The sequence below is a fragment of the Aythya fuligula genome, chromosome 5, assembly GCF_009819795.1.
Source record: "Aythya fuligula isolate bAytFul2 chromosome 5, bAytFul2.pri, whole genome shotgun sequence".
Taxonomy (NCBI): domain Eukaryota; kingdom Metazoa; phylum Chordata; class Aves; order Anseriformes; family Anatidae; genus Aythya; species Aythya fuligula.
This window is the reverse complement of record NC_045563.1, coordinates 23,288,166-23,312,086: the sequence shown is the minus strand read 5'-3', so window position 1 is coordinate 23,312,086 and position 23,921 is coordinate 23,288,166. Positions and strand designations below refer to the sequence as shown.

The 23,921-nt window shown below is 40.5% G+C and overlaps 1 protein-coding gene across 1 annotated transcript; it reads right to left on the bottom strand.

The window, feature by feature from the left end:
• Positions 1 to 1,430: 1,430 nt before the first annotated feature.
• CHKA (choline kinase alpha) lies at positions 1,431 to 23,240 on the bottom strand. The gene is made up of 12 exons (XM_032187866.1): positions 22,830 to 23,240; positions 19,324 to 19,435; positions 12,308 to 12,361; positions 8,671 to 8,784; positions 7,963 to 8,096; positions 7,632 to 7,736; positions 7,233 to 7,291; positions 5,518 to 5,605; positions 4,528 to 4,636; positions 3,942 to 4,048; positions 3,603 to 3,684; positions 1,431 to 2,847 (listed from the first exon to the last, which is right to left on the bottom strand). Exons 1-12 carry the CDS (start codon positions 23,147 to 23,149, stop codon positions 2,788 to 2,790), a joined length of 1,344 nt encoding a protein of 447 aa, XP_032043757.1. The 5' UTR covers positions 23,150 to 23,240; the 3' UTR covers positions 1,431 to 2,787.
• Positions 23,241 to 23,921: the final 681 nt, after the last annotated feature.

Below are 23,921 nucleotides of genomic sequence, written 5' to 3'. Positions count from 1 at the left end.
CATGTTCAGATAACTACTTTTCAGAAAGCAGTTTCAAAGAGAAATGTTAAACAGTTGCATTAAGTTTTTGTGTTAGCATCTTCAATGCTGGGGAACAGGGATTTGCCAGTGTAGCTTACACTGAAAGTCTCACTTTTGTCAGTTAAAAGCAGGTCCTTTCTCCCGTGTCTGAACTTGCAAGGTGATATGAACACTAAGATAAGAATTTGAGTAGTGAGATGTAAAGTTAAAACAGGAAAAAAAGCTCAAGCACAAGTTTTCTCTGCAAATCACATGGATTAATCAGTTACATTGCCTGAGATTAACTGTAACTATTTTGAAGCTATAGAATAATTATAACCACTTTTATGCCAAGCCCTATGAATACAGCTTCACAAAACAGCATCTCATTACACAAGTGCTGATACATAGAATCATAGAATATCCTGAGTTGGAAGGGAGCCTTAAGGATCATCAAGTCCAACTCTTGACACCGCACAGGTCTCTGGCTAGTTTAGAAGTGAGCTTTAACCATTGTTACAAGACTACCCCAAATTAAGGGACTATAGGAGAAAACAGCAAGTACAGCAGTCTTACATGTTCAAAGGAAAAAATGATCTATCCTTAGCAGGCCATCTATAGAAAACTACTATAGAAAATACAGAAAAACTGCACTTCGAAAAAGAGCCTAAGCAATAGTTTCTGCTCACTAGTTTTGAGTTACCTGTGTCCTCACTCAAGCCTACCATGCGCCAGGTGTAAAGAACCTCCCCTCTTTAAAACACTCATTTAAAAGAGGCACAAGACAGCATGTTTTGTTTGTCTTTGTCTTTGGAGCCTCCTCCCCTAGAAGGAATACAGCCCTTTTAGGAATAAATACAGCTCTTTTCAACTAGCTTCATAACATCATTCTGAATTGTTTCCATCCCTTCCATTATCCCCTGCCCTTCCCACTGGATTTACTGTATGCAGAAGCATATGTTAAATGAAGCCTTCAGGAACCTTGATAAATTACCCAGATACTCATACTACAAATGCTTCATGTGGTATGTCAGTAAAACAATACATGCTCACAGATTTCGCCTTTGTTTTTAGCATGGTTAACAGGACAGTGTTCAAACCAACCCATTAGCCATTTACTGTAGTTAATGGGACAGGAAAGCATCGAAACCTAAACCTTTAAACTGAGCTTTAGAGGCAAGTGTATAGGTTTAATCTATACTGCCTTTCTACCTCATTCTTTCTAATAGTAATCAGTTATACAATAAATGCTGAAGATAGATTTACGTACAGCATTTAAGTAGAAGGGATACCCCACCACATTGAGCCTGAAGTTTAACTTAGTCTGCCTTTAAGGTAATCAAGGAAGTACTTCCAAGCACAGATTAAGGCTAGAAACAGCAAGTGGTTTATCCTGCAAATACAATGAAGACTTAAGAATATCAACTATGGCATTTTTAAGTGCTTTATATTTATTATAAAGTATTAATAGTTGCATATGCAAAATGATTCTCTATACTAGAGAATAAAATGACAGCTTTTACAAGTTATGCTATACAGTACATGAAATGCTGCACATTTTCTTCAACTGCTTGGAACAGTATTTGCTATACAAATGAAAAAGGGTAGACTTAAAAGTTTATTATATTTATAATACAGTGTTAGAAAGCACAAACAACGTTCAAAATAAAACGAGTTCCCCCAAAAATCTAAAGAAATCTTTAGATGACATGTACACAGATTATACTCAAGTTTCAATATACACATTATTGTTCCCCACAAGACGCTCCACTTTACTGGATTGCTGGAACATGAAAATTGGAGGTACAAGAAAAGCACCTCCCAAGCCACATAAGCATTGGATGGGCAGAACAGCAATTTCCTGAAGTGTTCTCCGCAGTCTTTGGCTCTACTGTTCCTTATAGCCATATACTGTGGCAACAAGTCAAGAAGAGAGATGGGCTCCAATTACAAGTATTGTCAACGTCAATCCAGTTGTCTGGGGAGTAGCTAGAGTAATTCAAGGCACTCTTCCCAGTGCTGCCAGCCCACAGAACCCCCTGTGCAGGACGCAGCATTTTAAGAGACAACCAGGTCGGGCTAAAGCATGTTCTCAAAGGATATGGAATGAACAGTTCAAGACAAACTCCTTCAGAATGTCCAGTTCAAAGTTCATTCATACTTCACAGGCACACCAGCTTAAGAGAAACATTCATGTCTATGTAGATAACACCTTAAAGCATAACACTTCAAGGTGTTTAGCTGTTTTATGGTTAAAGTGGTGTAACATATCAGCAGCTTTGAAGATAGTGTTCACGGGGCATGTTGAATCTAATCTCACAGTAAGATTTGAAGCCTACTTCACAGTATAACAGTTGTCTCCTTTGCTTTTCCTTCTCATTAAGGGGCAGTGTCTACAATGCGTCATTACAGCTGTTCTGCTTCCAACATTCACCCTAATGTCAGCACACCCCTAGAAAACATACTCAGAGTAACACTGTTTGCTCTAATGCACATGGTATTGACACTTAATTGTAAGCTTCTCCCACAATATAAAATACCTTCTAGATTAAAAGCATTTAAAGATATTGCACTGTTGTATTTTTACTTTTGCCTCCCCACCGCATTCCATGTATTTATGAAACTGTAAACAAGTCATTTCTATACAGCCTTCAGTATTGTACACCTGCCTTCCAAGGAACTGGAATTCAGTGACACCTTCGTTACAGATACAGTAGCCTAAGCACAGTGAAAGTTCTGTCCAGCTGCCCTCTTCATACAGTAACCACCAGGCCGCTCCTCTCACATTCACACCTTCAGCTTCTTCTTCTGATCAAAGTATGCATCAAATCTGGATAATGCATATTCCTGGGGAAATAAGGAACATTCATACAGTGAACAGTTCTGTTTCTTTATTTGGTATGGGGAAACAGTGAAGATATTTGTGTTACTTTAATCCATCATCTCAAGTAATTAGATCTATTTGAGAAAGATCTCCAAAGGTGGTCTCGCTTCTAGAATTTCCTACGGTCTTATTTCAACTCTAACACTGTTAGCTGCTACCAGAACATCAGAAAGAATAGAAATTTTAAAAGGACAGGATTTCACTAAGAAGAATGGCTTCTGCAACAGTTCCCACAGGATTTTCTACATACCTGAAAGCTATATCACTTTGCAGAACACTAAGCATCTTGTACCATGAATTACTGATTTGTAAGCAGAAGCTTCCTGCCATTGATACTGTTGCACAACAGATATGAACCTGTTACACATGCACTTGGATAGTGTTCACTTCACAAATTCACACCTACTGCATGGTAGCTTCCCTCTTGCATGGGACCTCTTACTGCAGAAGAATCACTGCACTGCAAGACAGTCATGCCACTGCAGCATCTGCCACATAAGGCTAGTCTATGTAACAATGGCAATCATTTCTGAAATTTATAGAATCTTAAGTGTTATCACGCTAAGGAAAGAGCACAAACTAGTACCGAGTTGATTTAAGTTTTTTGTTACTCCACTTAGAAGTTTAGTTGTGTCAAAAAGCCATTTCATTTACTCTGATGTATCAGATTCCTTAGAGCATACATTTTTAATTAAAACTTTAATCATAAAGATCTTACCAGGTAACCAAATTCAATGGATGAGATCTTTGCTTGTATAATAGACCACAGACCCCAGAAGAAGTGTGATGCAAGGGCAAACCTGAAATAACATGACCGTATTTACCAAGATACCCAGCTATAGTCACAACACTTATTTCAATATCCCGTTACAAATGATTCCATTAGTTCCCCCACTGAGTAATATTTTATGTACTCCACTAAATGCATGTCACATGTCTAATATTTGACATTGACAGATTTTTCTTTACCATAAGGAAAGAGCTTAGTTTCTCCACCCAATGAGGTATACATGCAGGCAGCATGGAAGTTTCAAGACAGCTGAGAACGGTAAGTTACCTGTTAACTTCTATCAACACTTCCTCTTCTAGCTTGAACTTCTCTTCATTGCTCAGATTTTCAAAGCCATCATGGAATGCAGACAGGTAACTGGAAATAAAGTGAAGCTAGAAGGCAAGGAATCAGAAAGTTACAAATTTGTCTCAAAACATATTTGACTTCTTTCAGAACTTAGCAGGCCTTTTCATGTGTTATTTACATTTTCCAAACATTGACACTGTTGAAGTTAGTTTTAAGACTATCAGCAACTCCACTAGTTGCTTGGAAGTTTGGTTTACCAAAGGCATATTAATACTACTGACATTTTGTTACTGCCAGCTTGTTTCAGTGCTGTACTCCCCAACTACAGGATTTTGGTTTTGTGGTGCATATCTACATGGCAAATCATAAATACTCTATCCTGAATGGCTGCTTGTAATGAAGTTTGTAAGGTTTTAAAGCAAAGACAGTCAGGATTGTATCAAGTATTATACATGAGGAAGTCATAGAAGAAAGGGTTTGTGACAAAGCAAGTCCAAACCAGAATCAGAGGGTTAAGATCTGAAAACTCTGGACTCTGGCTTATTACTTATTTTAATGTGCCTACCTGTTGCTTCTTTGAAGGATATTTCAGAGCGCTAGCTTTGAAGAATGGATACTTCTCATACGTGTAATCATACATCCATTCACAGAAGTGATTTCCAATGTCAAAACCTCTGGAAAAAAAGAAAGCCTTTATTTACACACTAGTCATCTGTTCTTGCTTAAGCAAGCCTAAAATCAAGTTTAATAGCACAAGGCTACTCAGAACTTGCTGCAGTTTTTGCAAAAGGAGGTAGAGATGAACTGCACCTTTTTTGCAAGTTAAGATCAATTAGTAAAAATGAGCAGTTATAAATCAAAACTCTACCATGAAAGTTTTACATCAATGCAGTCACCTAAAATACCCAAGTATGCATTACTTCTTAAAGCTAAGTCAGATGCATCTAACATCAGCATTCTTGCAGGCAAGATCATACTGATCAAGCTACTTAACACACCCCACTTTTATATGTTGGCATTCAGAGTTCTATTTATGTTTCAACTCTGCTAACATTTAAATATGTGGAGTTGTTGGGATCATTAAGTCATCCATAAACACATGACTGAGATGACTGAGGTAAGAACAGAAAGCATTTTGGGTAACAGAAATCCTAGGATCACTGTTAGCATTGTTTGCACAGATGAGAAAACCATTCGAAAGAACTTCACAAAGTAGAAAAGCAAAGCTTTTCCTGTATATATTAGGTACAAGCAATCCACTATTATCATCTTGCCACTAGAAAGAAGTTTTGATGGGCAGACAAGCTATGTGTGTATAAACAGGCTCTCTAGTCCAACAAGCTCCAGCAACTGCAACCATGCTGTTTCTGCTATGCCTACGCAAAGCCATCAGGACCAAAGCTGTTTTGACTGGTTACATTTCTTGTCCACCACTAAGAACAGAACACATCTCATTAGAATGAAGAGATAATCAGCAGTGCAGCACTTGCTCTCACTGTGTCTTTTAAAAGGCAATACACATGTTTGCTGATCAGAAAAGACTAAAATGGGTTACCGGTAATTATAGCTGCTGTATTCAAAGTCAATGAGCATCAGCTTTTGTTTTTCTGAATTCTCTCTGCCTTCCAGAAGCAAGACATTACCTAAAAATGGTAAGATAACATTAAGCAAGATAGTGTTAAGATGTACATCATATTCAGTGAAGTCACATGAACATTACAGAAAAGCAACACCACTTTAAGAACCATTGTTCAGATCATCCCAGTTATCCTTTACATCCACACAGATGAGCAAAAGGAGTAGTCAAGTTGCACTGGCTATACACCAGCTCACTGGAAGTTGAGATAATTGAGATAAATACTACAGAACTTGTGAAGCTGAAAGCAAGGTTTTCTTCTGTACAGACCGGGAAGTAGTTTCCCCAAGGGTCCTGCTTCTCCATTACAATGTTTAGCTTGCAGCTAAATCAGGTGACACCATCAGCCTTGGCAGCCCTTGCTGAATTGCTTCTTTCCAATGCTTGAGGTCTAAATTATGCAGCACCTCTCATATGTGCACAGCACTATTGCTGATCACACAACACTTGGACAGGAATTGCTTTTTAGCAGCCTGAAAGCCATGGCCTTGATTACTTTGCTGCTCTATGTGGCACAACAGGTACCCACTGAAAAGCTCAGCCTTCTGCTGTATGACGTGGTTTAACCATCCTTTCAATTCACTGTCACTACAACTCATCTAAAAGTCACTGAGACTGCCTGTGCCAAGTGATAACTTTTTACTGCCAGTAAATCAATTTATACTAATTCTAATTTCTCTAATAGTTTGCCCCCTACCCATATGTACACCTGTCTTCTATGCCCTACCTTTGCACCAACAGAGCAATCACAGTATTTTTCCCTGTGCCTTCAAATACTTTCCTTCTGCCTTGGAAATTTAACTTGCAAAGCTCACCCCAGCCCTGTCATGCTCAACTCCTCTGGTATCACACCTTGCCCACACCAGCAACAAGAGCCTGAACTCCACCACTACTAAGCAGGCTCTTCAGAACTAAGACCAGTGGCTTCCCCCATACCACCACCTCATGCTACTTATCCCTCAGGACAACCCTTTTCCAGGCCCATTCCTCAGCCTTAGCTACCAAGGCTGGGACCCACAAGAACATGACAGCCCCACATATGGTCCTAGTACAGCATCCTTCCAGCTCAGCCCAGCTTACCCTCCATACAGGGTAAAGGAAGTCCCAGCACAGCATACTCAGCACCTTGAGCCCTGCCTCCTCTTTCCTCACCTCCTTGGAGAACTGGTTTAGAAAATGTATTATTCCCTCCATGACTCCCAGAGAAATTAAGAACCAGACAAAATCCCATTTTCATCAGTAAAAATTGACAACTGCTGACAATCTTTCCACATCTCCATTTTCACCATTCACTGTACTTTTCCATTATTTTTCTTTCAAAAGGGCTACGGGATATCCTACCCTACTCATATTTCAGACCACTAAGAAAGGTATACAGTCTTGATAGGAATCACCCAAGGCTCCCAGCATCAGCTGACCTGCGCTAACAGCAGGTGTTAGTACAGGTCACACGCTTGGTTTAACACAGTTATGACACTATAACCTGTCTCGGAGGGCTGTTAAAGTCAAAGCATTTTGCCTTGCCAGTGCTGCCAGGGCAGTACCAGGATAATGGGACTACCTCTCAGAGAGCAAACAAATGATCAGAAAAAGGCTGAACAATGCATCATTGATCACAGCCATTAGTAGCTCACCTTCCTGACAGTCATTGTGGCAAAATACAACCGGTGATGGAGTAGCTTCAAGCATAGCTCTAGAAAACAGCAATAGAGAACCTAGTCAGCAACAAATCCTTACATTCAGTTCAACTTCCAGGTAAAGGACAAGTTTTGCTGTGAGAATTTTAAGTACTATTCATTTCTGTCAAGACCCAATTTCCTCAATTATGAGCACAAGATCAGGACTGAAGTTGGACAGTGATCAGCAAGTGATTATCAATTTGTAGTAACATTAGACTCAAGTTGGTCACAGAATCACAAAATCTCCAACTTGTCAAGTGAAATTAATAGGGTATTATGCTGTTCAATGTGTTAGAGCAAACGTACACATTTGTAATAAAACTGTGTGAGGTGGAAGATAGTAGATAAGCTTACCTCAGATTTTTCATTTCCTGGGGTAGATTGTAACTGAGGAGTTTGTTCAGTTTCCTAGTTTTGGATTCTCTGGTAAATTTAATCCTCAGCACTTGATTTAGATACCTGTTAAAAACAGAGAAAACAGTACAGTGTTTACGTCACAGACACGTCTTCCCGTATTACAGTAAGATTTAAACTAAAAATAAGAAAGTTTAAAAGAGTGACTAAATGAAACGCCCCTCCACCCCCGAAGTTATTTTAAATTCCATGGGTAACTACAGAACATTTTTTGGGTACTCTGCTTACAAGAAATCTTGTTTCATGTAGTTTAAAGTAACATAAAACTTACTTTTCCATTGTCCCAAAAAGCCACTTCGGTTCTTTATTAAATGGCATTTTCATGCCATGAAATCTAGCCATCTTCTCAGCTATTTCAGCGGATATGTCAGGTAAGCTTAGTTCCTCAGTATTTAGTTTCCTGCTCTGTAATAAAATACAGTATTCTGTAAACATGGTTGAGAAATACAAGTACTAGCATGAGATAGTACTCAAGCAATACACTTTTCTTCCATCCCAAATGAACTTTCAGAACTGCTGCCTTTGGAAAAGCCAAGTTAACTAGCCTACCTTACTTATAACTTAGTCAATTTCCTCCTAGATCAAGACCTGGGGAATATCAAATCTCACACCAAGAATATCCTCAAAGCAGACTGAGCAGAAGCATTTAAGAACATCATAAGTACCTGCTCTTGCTGCTGTTAGAGGAAAGTGTTACCCTATAGCTTCCAATGCTATGTTTGGTATCTAACAGCCTTTTTATCTTCATTTATTAGCCTCTGCTACAGCTGAAGAGGTTTTAGATATCTCTCCCTGGCAAGAGCTATAATTGGGCTCTCCAACACCCAGTATAACTGTATCAAATTACAGCCAGCAATTACTACAGACTGCCAAGTATTCCATTCCCACATCCCTGCTTTTCCGGGCAGTCCAGAGACCTTCTTGTCACAACCAATTAAAACAACTACCAGCCCAATAAATAATCATGAACAGAACTTACGGGAATAAATTCCTCCAGTCGCCCTTGTGGAAAGATTCCATACAGCTTTGGACCAAGAGCTCTCTCTGCAAGAATGGCAAACATAACACTTTCCAAAACCATGGCTTCTGCCCCCTTCATTAAAAAAATGAAATAAAAAACCAAAACATAACATTAGCTGGTGCTTCCACAACAATAACTTAGGTATATGCTATAGCTAAACTGCTTCAGAGTAAGAAATTTTAGGGCTAGCTTCAAGAGAACTTGGCATTTTACTAACTCAAGTTTCCTGACTAATAACAAGTGGTAATTAACATGGCAGCAATACAAATGTTTTACTTTCAAGTTTAAAACTGGGGAGGAAATAAGCATGACTTCGATACCAATACATGGGCCAGGTCAAAGGAAGACTACACAAAAAGCAGACTATTTTCTCCTCCCTAACCTGTGGGAACTCTGCAAATTTATTTCCTGAAGCAGCTTATCCTACTGAAGCACATCACAGAAACTATAAATATTATTCTTAGCAATTTTAACACAAACTTTGGAGCACTGCCTTACAAAAGGACATTTTAATTATGCAAGTGAATGAAGCAAGTGACTGAACTAACCAGTTTTTCATTCAGAAGAATGAATTAGGATTTGTGCCTGTTAAGCACATTTTAGGGGTTTTTTTTTATTAAAGGGAGAGAATAGTTTAAACTCCTGCTAAGGAGAGGGTGAGTGGGTGTGAATAAGCATTATTCCTTTGCTATCTTCAAACATGCCTCAATCTTAAAGTTTTCCTTAAATTAATAAACTCGTTCTGTAGCTATCACAGGCCAGACAGCTTTCTTCATACAAAGGCTTTAAAGTTAATAGAAATATGGTGTATGTCTCAAACTACTGAAGTACAGCTTTCTTGACATGTAAGATTAGTTTTAAGTAAACAGAAGCCACAAAATAATAAATCAGTACATCTAGCCATTATATCAACAGGCATCCAGCCGTACTTAAATCCTAGAGGTTTGCTAATTCTTCCCCCATTTGTGCAGCTTGCCTCAAAATCTGACCCACAATTCTTATAAGCATAAGCAGTAAGAGCACAACACAAGGAAAGCTCTCAGGTATTCTGGACTACAGAGCATTTTGCATTACTATCTTCACTGCAGATAGTAATAGACAGTAAATAACTCAAGTTCCACTCCCAAGAGAACTTTGGGCAGTTCCATTGCTTTTTTATTGCTGTCCCCTACACTTGTTATTGCGGTATCTTCTAAAGAAAGTCTAGCATTTCATTACAAAGTACTGGCACAACATTCTGAAGTTTTTATTAGAGTTAAAAGTGAAAAGGCCATCAAGAATCAATTGAGAGTGTACGATGCCTTGTATATGGATGCATTACATCCATGTCCACCACGGCTTTTCCATCTCCTTGAGGAGGAATGCACGCACCAAAATATACTTTTAATCATTTCACATGCACTCACCACTATAGCTGTGAACTTTTCAGTTCACTTCTGAAGCCCAACACTAAAGACCAAAAAGCAAATTAGATGTAGGTTACTAAATGTCTACCCCAGTGCCAACAGACACTAAACTTGTGTTACCAGTACAGCTACAGGGCATTTTAACAATCTGAGTAGAGCAATCCTGGTGGCTGTGTCCACTAAGATGTTAGTTCCTTGTTTCCACATCTTACTAGAAGAATCCATGTTTGGATAACAGCAAGTGGCAAAGAAAAGGAATAACCCGATATGACCAGATTTCTCAATTACCCTTCATCTCTGAGAATACCCTATGAGTTCCTGTCACTGCAATCCACTTACTGCAGGGGAAGTGTTTTTCTGTTCCGATTTCAAACTTATGTATTCCTTGAACCCACCTAGTTTGACACCTTAGCCCAAAGAAAGTTCAAAGAAAATGTATGATTCATTAACAAAAAAAACTCTAGAATGGTTTATAATCCTAGTGTTTTTCTATAGTCCTTCACCTACAGAGTAGAACTTCAAGTCATATTTTAATAGCAGAGCTTAGAGGGGCCATGTTTTTCACAAGCCATGTGCCTGTTCCTTTTTAAGATGTTCTTTAATACATCAGGAATGACAACCAGAAAGGGTGAGATTTCCTTTTACTTACAGTTCACTTCTGGGTTACTTCTGCCATGTGTCTGCCTAATCCTGTCATGTAAAACACTCTAGAATTTAGAACTTTAAAATAATCCAAAACTATGTGCTTGCAAGTTTGTAAACTTCTGTTTCAGCAGTATTAATGACAGCCTCTCTCCATGAACAATCTGCTTCAAGATAGAAGTATAGGCAAACACTACCTAACAGCAGCAGCACGATGACATTTGAGTTCAAATGCTCTGGGGCCTGGCTCTTAAGAGGAAAAAGGTTTAAACAAAGCAGCAAAAGAACTGACTGCTCTAAGACTGGTCACTTGAGAACAAGGACAGTGAGAGCTCTGGAGTAATATAATCTACACATCTCTGGTGCCAGCGTTCCTCCTTCATAATATGTGATCGACCTCCACTCCACACACTAATGTCAAATACAGGTGTGGAAATAAACAGCTCTCTCCAGAGTATGCCATGGACTCCTATGATCATATCTCACTGCAATTTTTACCTAGACTCAAGAAAATTATCAAGTGCCTCCTGAAAACAATTAAATTGACCAATCCAACAGTGAAGTTCTAGCAACATGGAGTTCCTAGCAGAAAACAGTCTACCAGCACTGATCACATCTTAGAATCACTATTTTCAGGCAACAAATGAAGACAGCTCTGAAGTTCAAAGCCTTGCTTCCTGTACTGCAAAACTTCTGCGTTGCTGGCACCAGGGTGGGGTTTGTTTTCTTTTACAAGTTCAGGAACATTTTTATTGGATTTTAGTGGTGGTGGGTTGTAAAATAAATAAATAAATAAATCACCTCCGTAACTGAAAATTCAACAAAGCTTCAGAAGTAGTCCCTCATGAACAACGTTAAAGCCAGTTTAAGCTGAGTCGATTTCCACTCACTAGAAAATAAATGCTTGAACTGTTTTCAGATGGTATTCCCAGAAGGTAAAAAGCAGAAAAGAAAAAAGCAGCACTTAAACTCAAATAAGATGTACTTCTCCCTCATCACTACCAGAACTATTACAGAACTGAGAAGTGACAAGGAAAGCATCTGGCTAACATGCCAAAATGATATTTCTTTGGAGAAATATCAGGGTAGAAATCTAAACTACCAAATTCTATGCTAATCAAAACCACTTTGTGCTCAAAATGAAGTTCTCTCCAGCTCCATATCACTTTCCTCAGAAGAGCTGAATGATTATAAAATATGGATTAGGTAAAGCAGAGTACCAGTATTCCTCTACCACATAAAGAGCCTAGTACCCAAAACAGCTATAGTGTTATAAGGGTTGGAATCAGTAAAAAGCCATTTAGTGTTGAAATAGGGATGTTTAGTGCAAACGTGGAATGCTTAAATCTTTCTAAACTATGTACAGATACTCACATTGTGTCTCTTCTGTGAACAAATAGATTTGTTTTCTTCATTACTCTCTATGGTTTCTAGAAATCCAGCCCAGACACCAGGCTACTACTAACTACTGGTTCAGAATGAGCAGACTCGTAACATTTCTCTACTATTTATAAAATTCTGTCAAGTAAGCAAATTTAATTACTTACTTGCAAGTCATTTTCCTTCTGAGACTGTACAGACTCTCCTTTATTACAGGACCTCTATGAATGAGAAAAAACAAACACAATGAGAAGATGAAATTTAACATGATTAACCTGCAACCACCAGAACAAAGGGAGTAGAAGTGCCAGCTACAGTTAACTAGATGCCTCAACATTGTCTTGATCTGTGACAACTACAACACTAGTATCCATCTCATCTCTGACCACAATACTATTTCACCAATTCCAAAACCTTTCGAAAGGATGTGCCACTGAGACCAAGCCACTCCCATAAACAGCCCAGGAGCTGGGTTTCAGCTTTTTTCTTCTTGTTGTTTCCCAGTATTTCAGAACTGGAGTTCAATGTATCAGAAGCTTTGAGGAATGTTTTTAACTAAGAGAAAATTCAGTTCCTCTGAATGACATCTAGGATGACATTCCTCTTGCAGCTAAAGCACTTGTGATAAATTACATAGATTACATAAAAGCTTTAGAAGGACTATTAGTAAAGGCATGTTTTGAGGCTTGCAAAGCACTTGCAGCTACCTTATTTTCCAAAATTCTCATGGCTAGGATTTCTTAATTGTAGACTGTCCAGGCTATATGTGCATAGACCACAATGCACTGGCTGTGCAAGTCCAGGATTTTTCTTCAAATTAAATGCCCACATAAGTGTAAGTATACTGCAGCTCTTACTGCTGAATCAAGCAAAACTTTAACCAATTCCATGTATAATGAATTGTGTTAGGTTTGATAACGGTCATTACAAGGCAGTTTGAGTTATTACAACATACCCTCAGTACCCAAACCTTCAGTGGCACATACTTTCAATGGAGCTGCACATTTAAAATTCAAGATGCGATAAAAAACCTTGTCCTTTAAAGGTCTGAAGGTAAGGAGAAGAGAAAGCAAGTATTTGCTTAGATTTAGTGACAGTTTGTGGCTGCTACTTATGTTGCAATTCCACCGCTGACTGTTTAAACCAGACTAGGTTCAGAGGCCCATAAAGGTAGCCTGCATCTCCACCTTCTGAACAAAAGCATTTCATTGCCAGAACCAGGTGCATACCTTTCTGTTCCAACCTTCTAACATGTCCAAAACAAGGGTGGAAGTAGGAACTTAATAGAATACAGTTAAGCAACACCAGCTGCCTTAAATACAGTACAACAAGCTAATGATTTACACAAGCTATGCAGTTACAGTACTTCAGAAGCTATAGAAGAAGTATAGTTAACAGGAAACGATGGTCTTTCAGCAAGTACTTCCCATTCCACTAGGACAATAAGCTTAAAACAAGACAGTAGGAGAACTACTATTAGTTTATATTCCTTTCAGGGAAATTAATAAAGTCAAAACATTCACTAAAGCTAAATGTGTAGCTACACAGTAATATTAAAGTAATTTACAGAGGGCTTCTCTGAACAAGCATGTCCTACATCAATACCACTATTGCATCTTACAGATTTTTCTTGAACAGTCAGAAAGTTACTCACCATCCAGGAGTCTTTCCTGATTAATGGTGCTCTCAGAATGGGTCAGTTCATCAGAAGGTAAGCAGATTAGGCTTTTCCCTAGAACCTGAACTGGCATCCGCTTTACAGAAGTCATACTGTGTAAAGAGCTAGCCAGTTCTACGAGTCCACCTCAAATTAGCGTTGGAGATATCCCAATGGCACCTACCGTGCCATTAGAAAGAGGCAGTTAGGGATGTGCACCGCAGAGTCATCAGAAAAGGAGACTTCTGCAGCATCCCTTCCTCTTTTCTGTTCCCTCAGCACAGAGCATTATTGTCAAGATGAGAATGAATATCAAGTAATTTGTAAATAACTTGAAAATGTGAATGGGAGCTTGGAGAGGATCAGTCTTCACAAGTGGCCATGTACTCAGCCTAGAATTAGGAAAGCCTCTAGTACATGTGGTCAAGGAACACAAAGTAAAGCAGGTTGCAGTTTTATATAGCAAGAATTTTAATTTAAGAATTAAACTCAAACATTTCATACCATGACATTTTTCATCTACATTTCTAGCTTGTGTTCTTGGCTGAAACTCCAATAGCACGCTAACTAAAAAAATCTGGGAGCTATTTACATTTACAGCAATGAGGACATTTTATTTACCCCAGAGAACAATTAAGTAACTCCAGGTTTTTAATCATTCCCTCTAAACAGAAATATCAACTAGTAAGGGGCATGCTGTCTACATCTTTGGGAGCAACCTATTTAAAATAGTTCAGTGTTCTGTTGCTGCAATAAGGCTTATTCTCAAAGCACATTAATAAATCTCACTACAATCGTAGCAATTGAGGATAACTAGATGCACAACAACATCAGAAGTTGTTTATAGTCTCTACAATTTACTGATCATGTACATTGATTTTAAGGCAGCACAATTCAGGTATGAGATTGAAGTCCTACAAGGGGTGACACTCCACATTACCTGATCTCTGACTAGAAAAAGATGACCAGACAGTGCTTACACTTCTAGCAACTTGAGAGAAAATAGAGTTCTTCCAGCACTTTCTCCTTATTTTATTATTCTCACATTTCTCTTGTAGCTAGATCAACGCTACATAAAAACACCAAATGGCGTGTGACAGAAGAATTCTGTACAAAGGAGGGAGGAACTTTCACCTTTTTCTAAAATAACTGTTGGCTCTGCCTGCAAATTTAATTCTTAGGTTTTAACTCCACTTTTTTGAATATACTCAGCTGTATTTGTGTTCAAGTTGGTCTAAATCAAGGTAGTGCACTATTTTCAAATCCTAAGGAATTACAACACCAAAAGGAACTGCTTGAGAAGTTACAGAAGCAACCTATGCAGGGGAAGCTTTTTTAATTTCAGAAGCTAGTGGAAGACATTTATTTGAACGTGATAGGAATGTGAATTTTAGATTTAACAATACCTGTTTCTTCTCCTGAGGACCTGCCCTTGATCACTGATGGGAACTGAAACTAGCCTGCTGAACTCCTAGAGCATGAAATATTCACAGTTCAAGTCTTACAAAAGCCACAAAGACATCTCTAATCCTCTTCATTTCAAGTTACCATTCTCTTATGAGGGAGCAGAGGAAAGGAAGGGGCAGTATTTTGGTATTTTGTTATTGCACTAAACATTCAGATGCACAGACAGTAGCTGGTGCTACATAAGCCTTATTTTTAAACAAATGAAATCCAGTACTAAAGAAAATGAAAGCTGTAGAGAACGCTCCAACTTCAGAGATCTCATACTATACCGTGAATCGTGTCTGTCACCTGGAAACCAGAGTGCTCTAGGCACGATCGCATGGGCAAGCCTGCAGCAGAGAACACATGCATATACAACTAAAGTGGTACATTACCCCCAGAACACCCTTAACTCCACCCAACACAAATATATCCCCGTAAGAGGTGCTTGGTTTCTTTCAAGCCGTCTGCCAGTGCCAGGGATTTGTAGTTACTCCATGCTACAAACAGACATGGACACCAACAACCACAGAAGACGTTGATAATTACAGTTACACAGCAGTCTGCATTTTATTTAGTTAAAAAAAATAAAAGGCAGCAAGGCAGGTATGGGAAAAGATCTACCACAGAACAGTGGCAACCATTTATACTTATTCTGTGTCTGCTCACAGAGAAGTTGAGAGAGCAGAGATGAAAATTAGGTACACTGGTTTGGTATTCCTCATTTATATACAAGATTTTGGTTTGGCTATTGCAAAGTAACAGAGCCCCAGTGAATCAGAGTTCAAGGTTCTTTTGACATGTGTAGAAGACTGGGAATCAATTCCCATTTTACCTTTTGATAGGTGAACTTTGAAGAAATTCACCTTAATTTGTGCTTCTCTGTTGTTGACGCTAGCACATGTTGCAATCCTATTGGCATTTCTAAGACTTGGGAATTTTTGATTGTTCTGAATTTAAGTAGAACCACTGCAGTGATCTGTATGAAATCCAATCTTCAAGTCTGAACGTTAAATATCACTGTTGGAGAGACTTTTGTGTCAGTTGTTTTAACTGAACACAGCCAACAGTTATGCCATTTTGCAATGAGGAAGTTTTACTTTCAATGCTCCCCTTTCAATTTAGCTACTAAGCCGGAGCAAGAATATAAGCAGCAGAGTAAGACATTTCCCTTTTTCCAATGTATGACATATCTGCATTGTGCCTCAAACATTTGAGTTTTAATGTGGTTAGTACTTTAACCTGTCACAAGCACAAATTCTTCTCTTAAAAAAAAAAAAAAAGTTCTGCTCAAGGATATACTCAAGAGAAGTCCTTGATTTTGAAACATCCATGCCAGTGCGACCATTCATAGTAATGGCCAAGTCAGGTCAGTTCATGTCCCCCCAGCTCCCCCCAAAACATTCATGCACACAAAAAAATTGGCTTAAACATATCAGCTATGACAGAGGAAGGCACAGAGCCTTCCCTGTGTGGCAGCTTTAGCCAACTGGCATGGTTTATTTTGGATGAGTTTCATGTACTGACATTTGTGTCTTCCAAGATTCATAATAAGCAAACTGGGGCTATTTTCAAACTGCAAAGAAAGGTTCTTTTAACAGGTGGCTCAGAGAAAATGATGGATTATTCACTCTTCAGTTAGTATCAGGTATCTATTTTTCATCTCTATGCTATTCAATGTTTTAACTTAAACTCATCAACTGTACCTATATCAATTTGGTATGGATTGCTACAGATCTATAGTATTTACAGCAAGAAATAAGAGGAGCTGCTATCACTGTTTTGCACTCCAATTTCAACAGGAAATAAAATGGACAAGAGTTAAAACATGCTACAAAGGCTCAAACAAGCAGTAACTACTAATACCCAGTGGCAGTTAAAGTTAAGTCATTGAGAACAAAGTCTCAATTTTAACATTAAGGTCTCAGAACTCAACTTGCTAACCAGTGTCCCTTAATTTCTATGGGGCTTTAAGCTTCAGTGACATTAGTAAAAAAAATTATCAAATCACTCCCTTATGACAACAGGCTTGTCATAAGATTCTGCTTATGCCACCTTGAAATTCATACAAACCCTAAATGAGGCTTTCAAAATACCCCAATAAAACAGTTTGCTTATATTTTAATTTGTACTTAAGGTATAGGGGCTGGAAGAGACAAATGTTTATTGACAAAAATTGTGAACCTCAATGCAATCTGAAAGTTTTACCTTGGGACTTTCTCTGCTTACTTAACCTTTAGTGAACTGCACCAACAAGAGCAGTCATTTCACTGCCACTATGGAAATAAAGGAAGTTAGACATCTCAAAAGATCCTTCAACACCAAGAGCAGAAAGGTTAGAAAGTTATGAACACACTTTCAATTTTCAAACCAAATTAGTTCTCTGATTTTAGAGACCAAAATTTTGTTTTGATTTCTTCAGTGAATAGGGGCACAGAAAAGACAAGTTCAGAAAAACCCTGAGGGAAGAGAAGGGCAACCAAACTCTGAAATCTACATTTCCTTTAAAAAAACAGGAGAAAAAGGAGAAAAGCTACATTTCTTCACAGCTCTTGGGCAACACAAGTTCTATCACTATGTAAGTTTTACAGCCCATGATCCTACTGAAGCCTTCTACATATCAAGTCAGCATTGCATTAAAGCCATTATTATGAAAAAATGTTATCAACCCTAGTGACTTCAAAAAGTTTCCCAAAGTTTTTTTCCTCCACTTTGCTTTTGATTTCTCTTAAGCCAAAGGACAGACTATTTAAGCTGAATCTAATAAATTTCTACACATTTCTCTTGTTTACCAGTTTAACTTTCTCAACACATGTATGGTGTTGTAGCCAAGGGTTCCTTGTTATTTCAAGCCACTAGGATCTTGTACATATTTCTGGTAGTTTGCTACCATGGCAAAGTTAGTATCTCACATTACATAATAAAATACTTTAAAGCCAGTTAAGTGACAATATCACTGGTATTTTTGATAGTATGCTTGATCAAGGCAGCAGATGCAGGAAGAATGGGCTGAAATTTCAAGAACAATCTCCTGCAGATATTGGATCAGTTACTCAAAGCAAGTAACTGATAAAGCAAGTAACTTTGATAGATACTGAGTACTGGAAAATATCACAAATTTATAATAGATAATGAAATCAGACCCTCAAAGTCAAATTGACAACATCCAAATGTAATTTTACAAAGCTGCAATTTTTTGTAAGGTTAAACACTTGTTATGATTTATTACAGAAGAATCAAATGTCTAGCAGAGATGGGTAAGAAAAGATCTGCTGTATAGTCCTATAGTAATAGCCTGTAAGCTTTAGAAGAGATCACCTTTACAAAATTGTCTTGATTTTAAACCTTGCAATTTGAAACGGATTTGCCAACCATTTCTCCTAAGGCTTGACAAATTTCAATGTTATTTCCGTTTTGCTATTTTTACTGACCAGATAAAAGAAAAGGAACAGTGGAAGATTTTGGTAAACGTCTTAAGTTTCTAACACCAACTACGGGGCACATCACGCACTTAGGAAAACGTATTTTGGAATGAGATAGCTATATGATATTGATGTTTGTGCTTGATTTTTATTCTAACACTACAGATCAAGTTTTCCAGTAACAGTTACTCATGTCCCTGAGAAAATGCTTGAGCATTGTATCAGTTAAGTTTGACAAAAACTTCAATCTCAGATTCGTAAGTGCTACCAAGATTAAAATTAAGCGGTTTAGTCTCTTGCAATCTTGCTAGTTATGCCAGAGCCCTACAATACTGTACAGAAGCAGATTTTAATAACTTTTCTGAAACACCACAGTCCAAACTTAACACCACGAACAAAACATTACTGATCAAACGGACAGCAAATGAGCCTTCAGCTGATACACGCCAGTCAGGATCTGTGTAGAAAGGAGTGTAAGTTCTAGGCAATAACAAACTATAAAGAACTGCCTTAAGCTAACAATCTACCCCACTGCCACTAAAACATTCCCAAATGGATAAAGCAGCACACTTGCAGTGTGTCACAGATGAAGATCTCCAAACATAGCACAATTAAGCTACAGAAGCCCTCCCACTCCCAAAGCACTCTATGTACTCACCATCTGCAGGATTGCACCATATAAGCGCAGGAGGACTTTCCGTGGTTCGTCTGCAACTGTCTCAATGGTATCGGGTAGAGAGCACTGAAACAGCATGTTGCTGAGGCCACCTCTGCAAAGAGAAGGGTGATTAGTGATTATCTAATTTGGATGAGCATGTATGGAGACATACTAACATACCTATACACATGACAGATCTACTCTCATGAGAAACAATTTTCCAACACTACCAGTAATCCATAAGACTTCAGGAAAAAGATGGGCAGCCCCATGCTTCCTAACATACAGCTCACTGTAATCCACATTACGGTTTGAGCTATGAACAAACTGTAGTGAAACACATTACACAGCTAAGATGTGGACTTCTGTTAATGTAAATATTTTCAAGACTCCTAACTAGTCTTGTCAGAAATACTTTTTTGCACAAATGATCGAGATGACAGTAGTTTCACATCATGCAGTGCATACAAAACTAGGTGTGAATTAAGAGCTGGTATCACTGAGCTGCCAACTACAAGAATTAGCTACAAAGATTTAAAAGCTGACTATCTGTGGTACTGATGCAAGTCATACTGTGCTATCACTCTGACTCATTTTAAGAGTAGGATTAAGTTTTAAATTTGAAACAATTCTTTAAAATAAAGAAATCACCCAGTCTTATCAGATAGGACACAAACTGGGGAGACCTGTGCTTCAGTCATTGGGGGTTACACAAGTACACTGGCTTTTCATATCATCAGGGAAAAAGTGACAGCGTCTTTGTATGCTATGGATTTATCAAACAAAATAGATACTACATTAGAGGTGAATTTCCTTGGTTTCTGGTAGTCACATTTCAGACAGTCTAGTCAACTTTTTTTTTTTTTTACTACGTTGTCTAGATGCATCACCATTTTTCTTAATATGATCACAAATACACTTGCTGCAGCAGATTTTTTCCTATTTCTACTTCCTCTTACAGTAGAGAGAGTACCACCAGAATGTCTGGTTTACTTGCAGAACAGAAATGCAAATCAGTTCTACTGCAACACCTGTCTCATAATTAAAGAGACACCCTTCAAAAACAGATACAATCCAAACACAGAAGCTACCAGTAAAGGGATGAGGAAGCACAGATTTAAAAGCCAGGTAAAGAAGCATGCTACAAGTGATATTTATCCCCAACCCGATACTCATCTCAACATTTTTAAGTGATTTTCTGGATTCTCTTACAATCTTTGTGGAAGTAGTAAAGACTTTTAGGGGAAGGCTACCAATTAAGTGGCAGACAGTTATATACGGGGAGATGACACAGAAAAGCTGACTTACAGACACAAAGCCAATGACTGAGAAGGAAAAAAAAATCAGGAGAACAGGGTAAAACAGCAGCTGTGCAACACGCTCAAGAAAGCAGGCAGAGGAGAACCAGGTGGCTTGGCAGGCATTCAAAAACAGATGTTTAGAGAAGTAACATGGAGGAACTTTGAGCCATGAAGGTGAACAGGTAGAAAAACCAGATGGAAAGGGTATCAAATGAAGAGCAAAACCCTACTTTCAGAGGGGATCAACACTGGTTAGTTATACCAGCTACACTTTGGAGTTCACTGGAACCATTCCAAGACAGGTTTTGAAAATCATCTTCCACCTTTTCTAAGTCCATAAGGAAAAAATCAATATTTAAGTAGGAGGGAAACACATTGGAACTGACTTCATAAAAAACACTGGGATAGAGCTAAACAAACACGGTATGAACACTTAAATTACTTGAACACACACTGCCTGCATTAGAAGTTACCTCTAATCAAGGAAATTAATACAGGAAGGTAATAAAAGGTATGCTCCTTCTAAAAAGTACTCAGCAGCTTAACACAGTTAAAGGACCCTTAGATAGATAAGCTACTAGTTAGTCTACTACCAATTAATGAAGGGTAAGCACTTCCAAAAGGGTCACCTTTTTTCAAAACTATTCATAACCTCCCCAAATAACCACAGCAATCAGGTGTACTTATGTTTGCATTCTGATTAGGCATGGATTTCCTTCATTGGAAACAAAGAATATGGACTGCCTCATCCTATGATATTATGTACTTACTTAACTGGCATTCATAAACGTGATTTGTACTAACACAGACAAAACAGCAGTAGCAACTGGAGAACACACACTGCTCAACTGTTGTGAAACCAGAATCTGCAAACCAACGTGACTGTGTTCTCCTTACAGTGGTGAAACGGCTTTTGCCAAAATAAATGCAACCACCAGTTCCCGTGAGCTAACACATTCTTAAAGTTCAGCCCATCTTCTCTTCCTCCCAATCAGAAGATACCAAGCAATTTCTCAAGTAGTATTTTAGAGAGGAAGTTTCCAAGAAGCACAGTAGTAACTGTGCTAAAACCTAAGGCTTTAGAAAGTACTAGAGTCACCAGCACAGACTACTAAGGATGAAAACAGAATCAGGCAAGTCAGATTACAGAAATATCAGTGTGGTGGTTTCTGTAGCCTAGGAACACTGCCTAGGAACAGCGCCACTTTTTCTAAAGACTCTCTCCCTTTAACAACTTATTATGTCAGTAGCATTGTCAAGTGAGCAAAAGTACTTTACAAATACATTTTCTGTACTGACTCTTAAGGAGTTAATCATGCTCACATATATATCTGAGATCTTCATCAACAGTTTTATACTTTATCATCACTAACTGGGGGTATTTGCATGTATTCCATGAATACAGAGTAGGATAGATGTTAGGACGATTAGGAAAGCCACATATTTAGAAGCATAAATGATCAGAAAGGCAAACTCGGAGTGAGCCGAGGTGAATAATGGACAAGTGTGTCCTTTAAAACCACAGATGTTTGATCAGGTGGGATGACTGCGCATCGACACACCACACAGCCTGTAAGCGAAACCCTGAACTAGTGTTGGCTGGACGAGCATACAGGGCAGCCACACCGAAAGGCGATGCAGTCCTGCAGGAAAAAAGGCGAGGATCCTGCACACATCCCTCAGGGCTGCCGCAACTCCCCCACCTCACGCCCAGGGGCTGCCAAAGCCCAGTCTCCCACAAGCTGTCAGCGCGCTGAGTCACGAGCGGTGCTCGGCACGGCCAGAGATGCTCCCCATCCCCGACACACGGCATCCAGCCGCTCATTTCTGCGGCTCTGGGCATCCTCGGAGCCTCTTTTCCCCGGGGGAGCCCGGCTGGGGGCACAGAGCGGCTCCCCGTCCATCCCCTCACCCCCCGAGATGGCGGCGGAGGATGCAGCGAGGCTGGGGCTTTCCGAGTGTCCGCTCCCCCCCCCCCCCCCCGCGGTGCGATGGAAGCGGCCGGACCCCAGCGCTCCCTGCCCTACCCGGACCCCACCATTACCCGCCGCGGGGGGTGGGGGCGCACCACAACCGTAGGGAAATAGCGGGGGGGGGTGGAGGGGCGTGCCCGCGGCGCCCCGGGGGAGCGCGGCGTGGGGCGCGGAGAGGCGAATTTAGGGAAACTGAAGGGAAATAAAGCCAAGAGGCGGCCCCGGCACTGACCTGATGGGGTCGATGCGCAGCTGCTCCTCCCGCAGCCCCCGCCAGGCGCCGGGCAGGAACTCCTTGCACCACAGATAGGCCCTGCGCCGCGTGCGGGGGTCGAGCGGCGGCTCCTCCTCGCGGGCCGGCGGGGGCAGCGGGGAGGAAGGCGGCGGGACGGGCTCCTTCCCCTCGGGCTCGGCGTGAGGGAGAGCCGAAGGGGGCTGCCCACCGGCGGGGAGAACACCACCGCCCCCGCCGCCGGCAGAACCGGGGCTGCAGCCGAGGAGGAGCCCGAGCGGGGACGGGTCGGCGTCGCCGTTACAGAATTTGGTCTTCATGGTGCGGGGAAAAGGCGGTGAGGAGGCCGTTAGGGCGATGAGCTGACGGGCGCGGCTGGACTCCCCCTCCTCCCACCACCCTTCCACCTCCCGTGCCAGCTGCGAATGAGCCGCGCGGCCGCTGCCGGCCGCTTTTTATAGGCGGCGCGGCGCGAGGCCCCGCCCACCTCGCGCTTTTTCTCTGCGTTCTGATTGGCTGAAAGGGAGAGTAGGGGGTGCGCGCCTTCTCCAGGCTTCCGGACGGCCAACCTTAGTGGGGAGGGGAAAGGGGCACGTTGATTGGCTGTTGTCATGGTGATGGGCGAGCCTACCTGAGGGCGTGTGGGGGGTGCAGAGCAAGGTGACTCCCCCCGCCCGCCGCCCCCCACCCCACTCAATGGTCGCGGCCCCGGCCGCCTCAGGGAGGGGGGGAAAAGACCCCCGGGGGCCGGGGGACTGCGGGCAGGGGGTTCCCGTCATGTGCGGCTCTGGGGGGCTGTTTCTGCGCTAATCGTGGCCCTGGGGAGCCCCCGCTGCCCTTGGGGGGGGGGGAAGCGTTGCCCTGTGTGATGTGTGAAATCCTCTCGTCGTGTTGCTGTGAAGCAATAAATCACCTTTAAACTCCGAGCTGCCTCTGCGCTTCCTTCATTTTCTTGTCCGCTCTCGGTTATCCTCCCTCCTTTGATGGCCTTCTGCTGTGGGGAAGAGGAGCTTGCGGGCTCTCCTGATAATAATTGCCGTTGTTTTGTAGGTGGTTGATGAAATGGGATTTGGGGGTTGTGGGGGAGGCTGT